Source organism: Candoia aspera, chromosome 4 (genome assembly GCF_035149785.1).
Source record: "Candoia aspera isolate rCanAsp1 chromosome 4, rCanAsp1.hap2, whole genome shotgun sequence".
NCBI lineage: Eukaryota > Metazoa > Chordata > Lepidosauria > Squamata > Boidae > Candoia > Candoia aspera.
In genome coordinates this window covers 34,722,419-34,735,213 of record NC_086156.1, presented here as the reverse complement: position 1 = coordinate 34,735,213, position 12,795 = coordinate 34,722,419, and the positions used below count along the sequence as shown (strand labels likewise).

General features: G+C 42.4%; 2 protein-coding genes across 4 annotated transcripts in view; both read left to right on the top strand.

Moving 5' to 3' along the window:
• Positions 1-12,795, top strand: part of HOXA3 (homeobox A3) — a 49,881-nt gene that overhangs the window by 7,892 nt on the left and 29,194 nt on the right. Inside the window, exons 1-2 of one of the 3 annotated variants that reach the window (XM_063303800.1) lie at positions 2,316-2,738; positions 4,996-5,092. The gene's annotated coding sequence lies outside the window, so the exon portion shown is untranslated. Of the gene's footprint in view, positions 1-2,315; positions 2,739-4,181; positions 5,093-12,795 lie in introns of those variants that run through there. The other 2 variants (XM_063303802.1, XM_063303803.1) reach the window with 2 other exon arrangements.
• HOXA5 (homeobox A5) lies at positions 402-3,784 on the top strand. Its single transcript, XM_063303810.1, has 2 exons — positions 402-1,635; positions 2,802-3,784. The coding sequence occupies exons 1-2, from the start codon at positions 993-995 to the stop codon at positions 3,050-3,052; spliced, it is 894 nt and encodes a 297-aa protein (XP_063159880.1). The 5' UTR covers positions 402-992; the 3' UTR covers positions 3,053-3,784.

Genomic DNA, 12,795 nt, shown 5'->3' with positions numbered 1-12,795 from the left:
CATTTATGAGAAGAAATGCGGTGGGGAAAAATTGCATGCCCTTAAAATGCTCCTGTTTTCTCTGTTTCTCTGCATCTCTTAAAACCTCATGAAATAACCCTGTATTTTACAAAACAATACTGCAGAAGACCTCTGTTGAACAGAAATTTGAAATCGGCACTGATTTTAAAAACACCTCAATCGGTTGTATTTTTTTCCTTCGTCTTGAAGCTGCTGCCCAGTTACAGTTATTACAGAGATTCATAATTCCTTATTTTTTCTCAATCAGTTTTTTTAATTGTGAATTTTGGCCCCCAGCTTCCAAAGAAAACTATGCTGGTTTAGTTTACTTTACCCTAATTTTTGTTTTGATTTTTTAAAAAAACATATCTCTACCTGAATGATGGAGATAGATATATTGAAAAGGATCTCATACGTAAAAGGTGCCTATAGTTTCCCCAACAGCTCGCATTCTTGCTGTTTTTCTGATTTAGAGCCTAGCCCCTAACAATTGGTACTTACTAATGGGACTCAGAGAGAGATGTCATAATTTTGCTATAATGGGCTGTAACCTCGATTCGACCTCAGCCCTGCAGCAGCCCCAGGCTGAGAAAGGTGAAGCTCTAGCGAGTCTCCAGAGGGTGGCGCACGAGGCCGACTGACAGTCGGGAGCTGGCAGCGGGCTCGCGCTCCAGGCGCGCGCCCCAGCCCTCTAGCATCCACCCAACTCCCCCATTTAGTGCGCGAGTTTACCTCTAGAGGTCATCAGGCAGGATTTACGACTGGACAACAAAAGCACGTGATATGAAGCCGTACCCCATATTTGGGTGCCTACGTAGGAGGGAACCAAGTACATGTCCCAGTCATTTCCATAATTCATCATAAATTGTGCAAGGGTGCTATAGACGCACCAAAAAACGAAGCAAAGAGCCACAAATCAAGGCCCCCCGATTAAAAAAAAAACAGCCAACAACAACAACAAAAAACCCAACAACCCCCAACAACAACAACAAATGAGCTCCTATTTTGTAAACTCATTTTGCGGTCGCTATCCAAATGGCCCGGAGTACCCGTTACATAATTATGGAGATCCGAGTGCCGTGAGCGAGCAATTCAGGGAATCGGCCAGCATGCATTCCGGCAGGTACGGCGGCTACGGCTACAATGGCATGGACCTCAGCGTCGGCCGCTCCGCTTCCAGCCACTTTGCGCCAGGGGGGGCCACGGAGAGGGCTCGCGGCGGCAGTTACCCCTCCAGCGCCAGCGCCAACGCCAACGCCAGCGCCGCCACCCCCGACGCCAGGTACGCCAACCGGGCGGCGGCCGCTCACTCGCCTCCGCCTGACTCGCTGCCGTGCGCCGCCGTGGCCGCCTCGCCTGTCAGCGGCGACGCTCATCACGGCGGGGGGAAAGCCTCCGCCGTTAACTCGACCACCAGCACTTCGTCCACGTCCAGCGGCAGCGGCAGCAACGGCAGCGCCAGCGCCAGCAGCAACCACCTGGGCAGAGAAGGGCTTAGCGCGTCGCCGGGCGCCCAGGAGGACCCTCCCGCCAGCAGCGAGCAGGCGACCTCCCAGCAGAACGACCAAAACCCAGCGCAACAACCTCCCCAGCCCCAGATCTACCCCTGGATGAGAAAACTGCACATAAGCCATGGTAAAAGCATGCCCGGTTTTCTTTATGTGTAACCTAGAGCAGCAGGTCTAGCGGCAGAGGGGGAACGGGAGCCAGGGAGCCGAGGGGCGCAAGGCTGGCAGAAGAGAAGCGGGGGGGACAAGAAAGTTCCTTCTCCTTCCACGCCGCGCACTCTCCCACCCCCGCGCGCGCCCCGTGCCTGTCGGTCTAGCTGCGTGTTCAGGTGGTGTCTCTCTGGAGGAAGCGACAACCTCTTCCCACCCCCCACCCCTGGAAAGAGCCGTGCAGCTGAAGGCCAGTGGAGGATGGAAATCGGGGTAACGCGAGGCAGTCCCTCCTAAGGACTCTTCCCAGGTCTCCGGGATGGGCGTTTGAATGGAAATGGTGGGAACGAGCGAGCGAACCAGCTTGAATAGTGCGTGTCAGCCCTGGTAATTTATGGCGAGGACCTTCCAGTGAAAACACCGTTACTAATTATATCCAAAAAGAAGTTGAGGAAATAGTGTGCGTGCGTGTGGGTGCTGGGGGGGGGGGGCGAGATTTCTCTGGGAGAAAAGTAGGGGCGCCTAGAAGGAAGAGTCTCGGGAAGCTAGTTCTGCAGTCCTTCAGGGAAGTCATTTCCCCTGAAGCCGGGGGACTCGGCTGGAAAATAAAGTGTGTTTGAAATGAGAAGTGGCCTGGGTCTGGGACCTGGCTGAGGGGGCTGGTTAGTTTTTCTTGCGGGCAGAGCTAACGCCACGATCCTAAGCAGATAATCGGGAAGTAAGTTCTCTAAAAAGTTAGGAACATTTCTGTGCAAGGCGTACAAAAGATGTCAGGGACCCGGCTGGGGAACAGCTGCAGGCGAGCCTCGTGCCTTCCAGCTTCCAGGCTAAAACTGAATGGATCAGCCCTTGATTAGGAGAGTCAAAGGGGAGTCTGTTTAAACTTCACCATGCTTGAAATTAAGGAAAGAGACTTGCGGGTTGGGGGGGGGGGAGAGAGAGAGAGAACTGAGGAGGAGGAAGAGGAGGAGGAGAGGAGGAGGTACTTGTTGAGCCTTTCCCTCAAACCAGCACACGAACGAGAGAAAGAAATCGGAGCAAGAGAAGATCGGAGAGCAGGAGCCAAAGTGAAGTGGGAGGGTATGTCCCTTTTGCCAAAGTCTATACCAGTTCCCTTATGACTTTCTTTTTCCCCTGTTGCAGACAACATAGGGGGGCCCGAAGGGAAAAGGGCTCGGACTGCTTACACCCGTTACCAGACCCTGGAGCTGGAGAAAGAGTTCCACTTCAATAGGTACCTGACCCGCAGGAGGAGGATTGAAATAGCACATGCCCTTTGCCTCTCAGAGAGACAGATCAAGATCTGGTTCCAAAACAGGCGCATGAAATGGAAAAAGGATAACAAGCTGAAGAGCATGAGCATGGCAGCCGCAGGAGGAGCCTTTCGCCCTTAAGAGCAATGCCAGTCCCGCTTCTCCCATCCCCCCACCCCGGAGAGGGGAAAACGATACAGATACAAAAACACCGCAACAATCGAACAGTGTTATAAGCGCTGACCCTGCGTGGAGCGTCAGTCGCTTCGTTTCTCTTTCTCTTCCCCACTTTCTCTTCCTCTCCGCCTCTCCCTCTTCCACTGACTTGCTTAACTTCCCTAGGAGAGCGAACCAGCCCTCTGCTGATGTATCTTTTAATCATGAGCCTGTTTAATTGAGCCTCCCTAGCGCGTGTTACTGTAGATCGGCTTCCCGTGCATTTCTTTGTCTTGAATAGCTTTGTCTTTTTAAAAAACTGTCGATGTTTTAACTTATTTATATGAAGCGAGTGGTGTTACTTGAAGTAACTGTAAAAACGGGAAAACATAGCCCTACGCACACACTAAAAGAAAGGAAAGGAAAGGAAAGGAGACAGGTCCCTCTCCTTCCTTCCTTCCTTCCTTCCTTCCTTCCTTCCTTCCTTCCTTCCTTCCCCTCACACTCAATCCGGTTTAAACCCAGTGTTTTTCTCTGTGTTGTTGCCCTCGCTGTGCTTAACCATGCATGTGTGTTTGAACGTGTCAGTGTATGTATAACTCCAAGCTGTGGCCAAGATTTCCAATCAGAAAAAAAAAATACTACCTATCTAATTCCTGTGTCATTAATGGCTGTTGTAGAGGTGAAATTATGAAATACAAACTGAACGTGTCCTAACGTGTAGTGAATAGTGAATCTGTGACGAAAACTGTGATTCCAGACAGTATGTCCTTGCTGTGCCTTTGTATATGACTTTTTGCACGAACTCTTTAAAAATGGCTTTTATTAAGAGCAGCTTCAGTAAAGTATAGGGGTTTTTTTGGGGTTGTTGCTTTTGTTTTGTTTTGTGGACAAAGTTACAAATAGAGTCAAAGTCTGGCTGTCTGAACAAAAAAAATGTGATCTTTTTTTAAAAAATGTGGATTTTTTTTTTTTAAATAACTGACTGGAAAAAAAATAAACTTTCTATTGTAAGGGATCTTTACCCCCCTTTCTTTCTCCTCTCCTCTTTTTCCTTTTGAGGGGGAGCTGGTTTGTACCCTAGAGGAAAGTTATATCTTGTTTCACATTTAGTCTGGAGACGTTTGGTCTGGAGACTAAAGTTGGAGAAGAAACTGAGCCCAACAGCCCACGTAAAACTGGAACAAAGCCCCTGGGTTGCTTTCTGGCTTGAATGTTGTACTGTATAACAAACCCAAAGCTGATTCCTTTTTCTGGGGTGGGAAGATACCCCACTGTCAACTTTTTCTCTTAACAAACAAACAAACAAACAAGCACTTTGCTTTCCTCAACTTCATTTCTCTCCCAAGAATCCGCTTTAGCTTTCTGGAGGTTTATCCCTGAAACCAAGGAAAGCCAACCTACTGGACAATCATAGAGACATTCCCCAGACTTTTAGACCCATGAATTACACCTTCCTTTTCTTTGTGCAATCCTAACAGATGTTGGGGAAAGATTGTCTTAGATCAAATCAAATAAATATGTATTTCTTCGTTTGGCTTTGCTACAGTTAATTTTGCTAGAAATATAACACTACTTACCCAACCCAGGGCTTCAATGGTTAATGCTTCTGAGTTCCTAAGAGTAACTAAAGATCTGTAGGTTTACAGACGAGGTACATTGAGATCTTCCCTTAAAAGTTATAAAGCAGTAAACTTTATAAGCCCAAGTTCCGGCTATATGACATTTGGATGCCAAATGAATAGGGTTTTGTCTATGAATTAGATCGTAAAATCATCCATAGCACAGACAGATAGGCTCACTGGCTATAAAAAGTCACGTGGTGCCATTAAAGTAAGTTTTATGGTTCTGGGGAGTTGTCATCCAACATTATATACCACATAACATATAATCACACTGATGCTGGACTTCATTTGACTCTCTTACAGGCTACGTGTCCCTCCTGGTCATTCAAATTGTCAGGGTTTAGGTACAGAAGTATCTCTCCCCAAGTTCTCACATACTCAGTGAAAAAAAGCTCTTAAGGTAAGTTCTCTGCACACGTTGCTTAAGTTTGTTTGTACAGTAGAGAACTCGGCTGTTGTTTGCGTTGCTCCTTGTTTTAGGACCTCACAGTATTTTGAAATAGCCCTATAATCTCTTCAAGGTGCCGCTTTAAAGACAGGGTGGTTTTTCCAACCTGCCCCAATTCCTTTTTAATTTGAACTTCTCCACAGTTGGGCTGATATATATAAGAACAACAAACTTTATTGTCATCTCAGTCCAGAATCAAAAATTGCAGTCTCAAGCTGGCAGATATATATATCCAAGAAAAGCAGAGTAAGCATCTTTGGCAGAGATGGATTTTGAGGCCTAACTTTAATTATGTTGGCTAAAGCAAATGATAATGACTTCCTTTGCTCCATGAAGTTTTTTTTTTTTAGTTTCTATCAGCTGTGTTTATGGGGGGAAGAGTCCGCAGGCCAATTTAAAAAGAAAGAATGGACGGTGGGTGGGGAGAAACATGGTTCTGGCTATAAGCTTGTTCAAGGCTTAACAACCCCATCTTTATTGGGGTGTCTGATGGAATATGTTCATCTAGGTGAAATATTTGCATATAAGAACAGGAATGGGGTTCTAGTTGATTTTAAATATCAGATTCTTTGGGTATTCTCTGCCCTCCAGACTTAGTCACACTTGCCTATGTGCACCTCGTATAAGGTACACAATTTGTTGTATTTTCTGTGATCTTAATATTTGTACATTGTACACAGTGCATTGTGTATTCCCCACTCTGACCGTGCATTCTTTTTTGTCTTCCTCCTGCTCCTCTTCTTCCTCCTCCGATATGAGCAAATTGATCGTAACTTTAGACTCTGCATGCCACTATACCGCTGGATATTGCTGAAGACTGTCTAGGTTTATAGGACATAACAAACAAGCGCATTTATCTAGCTAGCTACCTTTCTCTTTTCTCTGTTCTCTCTCTCTCTTTTACTGGCTAGCAATTGTAGGGGTAGGCCCCCAGCTGCCTGTTTATTTCAACATCCTTTTTTTATTTAAGCAGACACTTCTCACTAGAGTGTGATTACTCAGCAATAAAGTTTATGGCCAGATTTAGATCTAAGTCTTTGAATTTCCAGGGTTGAAAGAAAGCATGAAAGAATTTTTTTTTTTTTAAGTTTCCCTTGCCTGCCTGCCTGCCTGCCTGCCTGCCTTCTACAGTATCGTATCATCAGAACCTGAAAATTTTTACTCTTAGAAATTCAGGCATGCAACCGATGGGGAGACAGTAGTAGTTGTTTAAAACAAAGCAAAATGAATTATTTTGCAAGTGAGTAAGGACTGGTGTGTTTAAAGAGAGGGAGATAGAGAATACCTAACTTATGAATCAGCTGACTTCTGTACTAAAGCAGCCTAAGAATTACCTGAGATTTTCACAGATTCCCTTCCCAAACTTCTGCTTAAGTAATAATTCAGCTGTTGGTCAGTATATGGGTCATACCAGACTATTAGAGTTTCTTTCAATTAAAATATTAAATGGGGTTTTATTTTCTTCTCTATGTTTTAATTTCTTTCTGCACATTATACAAAATTAAAAGCAGTTTGCATCAGTCTTAAAGACTCAGTGGTGTCTGACAATACAATCAAAGCTTACCCTATTCTGGTTGCTGTTTAGAAAGAGACAGAAACTCTTTGCGAAGTGAATAAATAATATTTGAAGATCTGGAAACTTCTATCATTTTTAGGGTGACTGTAATGATTAATACATGCACCCAGAATCATATAGGTTGTGCATGCATGCATGCGATCTGTCTTCACACATATGAGGTAGAATTAGTGGCATAGAATGTAATGTTATTTGTTTCCCATTTTATGCAGTGTTTTTTGTCTGGATTTCATGGTTAGTTTAATAATGATATGCTAACTTTTCAATAATGTATAGCAAGATTTAGAATGGGGGGAAAATCCATTATTTTACCTTTGTATCTTGCTTGTTTTCTTAAGAAAAATTAAATGGGAAGGCCACATGGGTTTAACTAGTGCAAAATAGCTAAAATACAAGTCCACAAACCCAGTTACAAAAAAAGCTAGTTCTATCTTTTCTGAATGGTATTGCTCTCTGCAGGGCTACTGATGGATTCCTACACATTCAAAAGTGAAAGTCCTAGAGGCCAAGGGGATATGACTTCAGATAAAATGTTATTCAAGCCATAGCGCATTATTTACGTCAGCTTAAATGTGCTGTGTTAGAGGTTTGCTGACCTTCTCTGTTTTAAATACATGGGAGAAATGATGTTTAAGCCAACTGAAGCCAGGGGAAAGAGCTTGATTCCTTTGCCTTGGGTTTGTTTTAAGATTGCTATGCTTACTCCCACACAGATGAGGAAGGAAGTCCTTTCACAGTCAGGTCTTAAGAACTGAATATGGTAGTCAACCTTAAGACTATTTACAGTTAGGGAACATAATTCCATGACATAAGAAGACTAAATGTTGTTCAATATCTTTTTTGCTCAATATTTTTTTCTATATCTACCTACCTCCTGAACTACCCAACCACTCAGTCAGTGCTCAGTGGAAGGATGGCTGAATGAACAGACTGATTTCACAGAGAAGGCAGGGAAGCACACACAGCTCTATCGAAGGGGTCTACAAACCAGCGACCCTATGCATTTCTACTTAGAAGTACAAGCGTCCTTAAATTAAATGGGATTTACTCCCACACAATTGTGCATAGTAGCCTACAGATCACAATAAACAAAACTAAATTATCTAATCCACCTAACACTGAGGGGAGTATCTCAACATGTGCAGGAGCAGAAAACTTTTTTCTCCAAAATGATGATTTTTTAAAAATCTGACTACCTTTCTCTCATTTTATATCAAAGCAGCAGGTTGAATGCATTCATCCATCAAAACGTTTATTACTCCAAAATAGAATAACCCAAATTTAAAAATTAAGAAGTTCATCTATTTTGTTAAAAGATAAGTATCTGGTATGACAATAACTGCCCTTATCGCTGTATTTTCTTCTGTTAAGAATAATACTTTATTTTCCTTCACTTTATCAGCAGCTATTTATGGACATTAGAAAGGCCAATTTTATCAGCTCAAGTGTTTTTGACTTTAGCAAGGTAACTATGGAGCTTCGCTGTGCTGAAAGCACAAAGATGGCTTTTGAAATTCACATGACATTGGATCAGCATGCACCTTCCGTTCAAAGCCTTGTGGCAAAATTATTAGCTCCATTTGCAAGAGAAAGATAAATTGCTGATATTTTGTATTGTTTCTATTGAAAAGTTTAATATTCAGAACATCAGCAAGTAGAACTATTGAACCAGATCTTCTTACTTGTCTTTTTCCTCACTTCTAACTTCCCCTCCCCTTGAAAGAGCAAGGCTGTTTCTCAGGGATATAATTCAACTTTGCAGTTTCCTATTAACTCTGACCACATATACTTCTGTTTTTGAAGACCTCTTCTTTGGATTCTCTAAAATCCAAGTAGCCACCTTACTTTCCAGTATTTCTCTCAAACAGGATTTCTCTGGGAGCAAAGGGCTCCATCTTCCTTGCTTAGATAGATGCAGTCAATGCAATATAATCACAAAGAAAAAGACATCATACTGTATTTTGCAAAAGGTTGTCTCTTCAGAGCCGGGGAATCTGCTCCTCTTGTCCCGTCCCCCATCTTCCACAATGGCGTTTCAATAATAATATTTGTTATGAAGGTTATTGGGTAATTATTGCAGTTTTGTGAAACAGTCCTTGCTCGAGGTGAAGTCTGTCTCTGGATAATAAATGGCAGCTCTTGCAGTTCATTGCCAGGTTAAGTAAATGCAGAAAGGAAGATAAATCTGCACACTCTGGGACTCACCAGCAGAGCTCGCTTTAGACCAAGTTCATAGTCAATTCGCTTTTCCTTGGGCAAGTTTTACAAATCCACTGGATCAGTTCTTCAATGTGTCGTTGTTAACATCACTATTTTAAAAAAGAGATAGTAAAATGGTCAAGATCCTTAATATTATACAACTGGACAAGTCTATTTCAGAGCCAGAATTTACCCATCTGTCACAGAAACCACATCGCTCCTTTCAGTTTAGTCTGCCTTCTTCAGTGGCAGTGAATGGGCTTTGCAAAGTGATTTTAGGTTTTGCTTACAACGATTGACTTTTTTTTAGGGCTTCTCCTTTTTCTTCTTTTTAAGAACACCATATTCCTCTAAATTCTTGGGAAAGCTTAATGGGAAAAGGAAGGCTGTAGAATCAAACAAGAGCTTAATCCTCCTTTAAGGAGATAGAAGCTACATCGCTTTTGTATATCTTTGTGATTAGGGCGTAACTACTCCGGGTCAAAAAGCTGAGGGTCAAAAGTTTACATCTTGCACTGCTCTTAGTCATGAGCCCAGACAGAGTTTGATGTCAATGTTATAGCCAAGATCTTGACTATCAACACAAAAGATAAAATAGCTTTGAGTTAAGTGTGTATCACAGTATGGACTCCAGGTGAACTCTAGCGGTTGAATGACCTCAATTATCAAGGGAAGGATAGAAAATTCCTCTTTTCAGAGACGAATACACGTTGTATTTCATCTTTAATTATCAGGCACAGACTTTCCCTGAATCAGGTGAACAGGATGCTAAGACACACATAGCTCCATTCTTCTGCACAAATGCAGTGTGAATTCTAACCAATTCATTGATAGAATTTCCACTGATTTTAATGAGTCAGAGTTGTGGCCTCCATGAAGAGAACTGCAGCTTATGAAAGCTCCTTCTATCCTTTGAATACTTGAGTCTTGATTACAGCTTTCCCTAATTTTGTGTCCTCCAGAAATTTTGAGCTACAGTTGCCGTAATTGTTCAAATGCATGAGTGTCACATTAGAGAAAGCTGCCTTTATATGAGGATTTTGTTGTAATGGACTAACAGAGCTGTTTCTTTGAAAACTCTTCATTTCCAATTGTCTTGCTACATCCCTTTTGGAGAAAGAAAAGGTGATGCATATGAATATGTAAAGGGGTCTGGCAAAGTGGGGAAATTGCGATTGCCATGCACTTTCTATGTCCCAGTATACCCAGAAAACAAGGTACAGAGAACAAGACAAACCTTGTTCAGTCCAGTAATAAGTGAATTTTGGGGTGGAACATCTGGAATTATGTGTGCAGTTTGCTCTTGAAGCAGCAATTTTGTAATTCTATTTTTAATAAGTCAGAAACTATATTTCCATCACTTTGTGCATGCATGTAATATGTACATGTATTTGTGTATGTATATATCCCTTCAGTGAAACTCTTTTATTTAGTATTACATTTAGAGAAGAATTTCCTTCTCCTTCCAAGCAACAGAGAAGGATGATTGGAAGGATTTATTTAACCTGCTAAAATAGGGTCACTTTTAGCACAGTTGCTCCTTGGTTTGTTGATTTCCAGATTTTTGTGATAGATTTTCTGCTTTATATATGTTGCCCACAGTTGTCTGTTTTAGTCCTCAGGAATGTAGAATATTTCCTATGAGATTGAGTAAGGTACTATCGATACATATTGACTGAGGAGTGGCTCCTTTGAATTCAGTGTAGCTTACTTCTGAGCAAAGGAGTAGAGCTGAACTTTATGTGGTGGTTTGGTTTAGAACTGGAAAAAGTTGCTCCGTAAAGAGACGATCACAGAAAGATGATAAAAAGACCGATCTAAAGGAAGAAAATAGTTTTTAAACAAAATATATCCATGTTTTCACTATACAAATACAGCAGAAAGTTTATTCTGTTAATACAAACTGTTCAAGTTATAAGGCAGAGGGTGACAGAAGTGTTGAGTTTCTAGAAATTTGGCAATTTGTTTTGATTTTTTCTTGGTGTGTTTCTCTTGGAAATTTCTTCTAAAATACCAAGCACTCTCACTCTCTTCCATATCTTAAATTTAGAGGAAGATAATCCTCAGAAAACGTTGTAAAAAACACACCTCAGTTAGATATAAAGTTACGGAGGAACCCCCCCTCACCAAAAATAACCCCGATTGCCGTGTTTGCTCTTTCTCTTTTGGGTTCAATGGCCTTACTCCCAGATAACTATATATCGGAATGTTGCCTAACATAAAACCACAAGGCAGAATATGAGCTGAATATAATTTCTCTACCTGCAGAAAGTGATAGTTATCTTTGGACTATTTCTTTTCTTTGAACAACAGTTACCTTGATGAACTAAAGTTTTGTAATTGGTGGCAAAGAGAAACCTGCCTTTCCCTTCTCTTCCCCACTTGTACCATTGCTCTGGTTTATCTGACTTTCATTAAGGTGGATTTTGAAGGCAAGTGTCTTAACTGGGGGGGGGGGGTTCAAATACCCGCTGATGTTTTCAGGAGTTTTCAGCATTCTTTTTCAAATTAAAAAATATTTTGGAAAGAAAACATTTTTAAAAAGCGTTTTATATTTTTTGGCTACTTTGAATGGATTTTGAGCAAGAGAGAGATTGTATGTTTGTGCGTATAATACATTTATATGCATACACCATTATTTCCACCTAGAGCTCAGCACAAACTCACTGGTGAAGTAAGGTAACCTGGCTCTCAGTCTTTCCAGTTGCTAAGGGCAATTCTGCTGCCCCCTTTTCTTTCTTTTTGTCCGAATCTTCAACACCCAGATTCCCCTTTAAGAATAACTGTTAAGAGAGGACAGAGACCAGAAGCAGTCAAGCACTTATGATGAACATTCATACAGATACCTAAAATGTGCAGCTAGCATCTCTTCCAGTGTCAACATCCAACTGCGTGAGGCTGAGCTTCAGAGAAACTTGGGCACTCTGATCAATTCCTTTTAATGGGCTTTTTTGATTCTAGAAAGTGAAGGGCAAATATAGTCACCGCATTTCATAAAGTGTACATTTTTCTCATAGACAAAACGTTTATTTTATTTACACACACACACACACACTTCAGCAGTCTTTCTCATTTAGGAGTACAAGATTTGACCAAAGCTTCACCCCCCAACCAGCCTTATCCCCCCCGCTTTTTTTTTTAAAGACACCCTCGAAGACCTCGTGGAAAAACTAAGTCCAAGGCCGAGGTGAACTTCAGGTCAACGCGTCTAACAAATATGAAAATGTCGCTTGGTGAAGGGCACGCCTTGTTATTTAACAAAGACTGTCAATGTGTAAGATTAATAAGAAACAAAATGCGCCCGGTGTCACTTTTCGGTCACTTTGAAACTTGGGGCAGGGTTGCATTGAACAAGGAAAGCTGGGTTAAATGTATTCAAAATGTATCAAATCAGAGGCAAGGCACGGTGCCGGGTGCCGCTTCCCCCACCTAGTTCAGTTCGTGGCCGCTTCTTAGCCCTCTCTTCCTCTCCTCTTCCAGGCACGTGGGACAAGACAAAACGTTTACTATATATATATATATATACACACACACAGAAAATACACACACTTTTTGCCTCAGATACGATCTTCTTTCCGGAGGCAGCGGAAGATAAATCGGCAATTTTGCTCCTCCTAGATCGGATCTCGGGAAAGGCCCCTATAGTTTTTATTCGTTTCCACTTTAATGTCTGTGAATTTTCCCCCAGCCCACCCCAGCCGCAGCTAGAACTTTTGACCCGGAGGTGCGGGGCGCTCTCTTGTCAGTCGAATCCTCCCCACCTCCCCCAAAGAGCGCGCGCGTGTGTGTTGCCGGGAAGGAAGGTAGTCAATGCTGGCTAGGCCAGGTTTCTGGGTTCAGTATGCGTGGCTGCGGAGCGGAGCCATAAATCTCTGGAGGC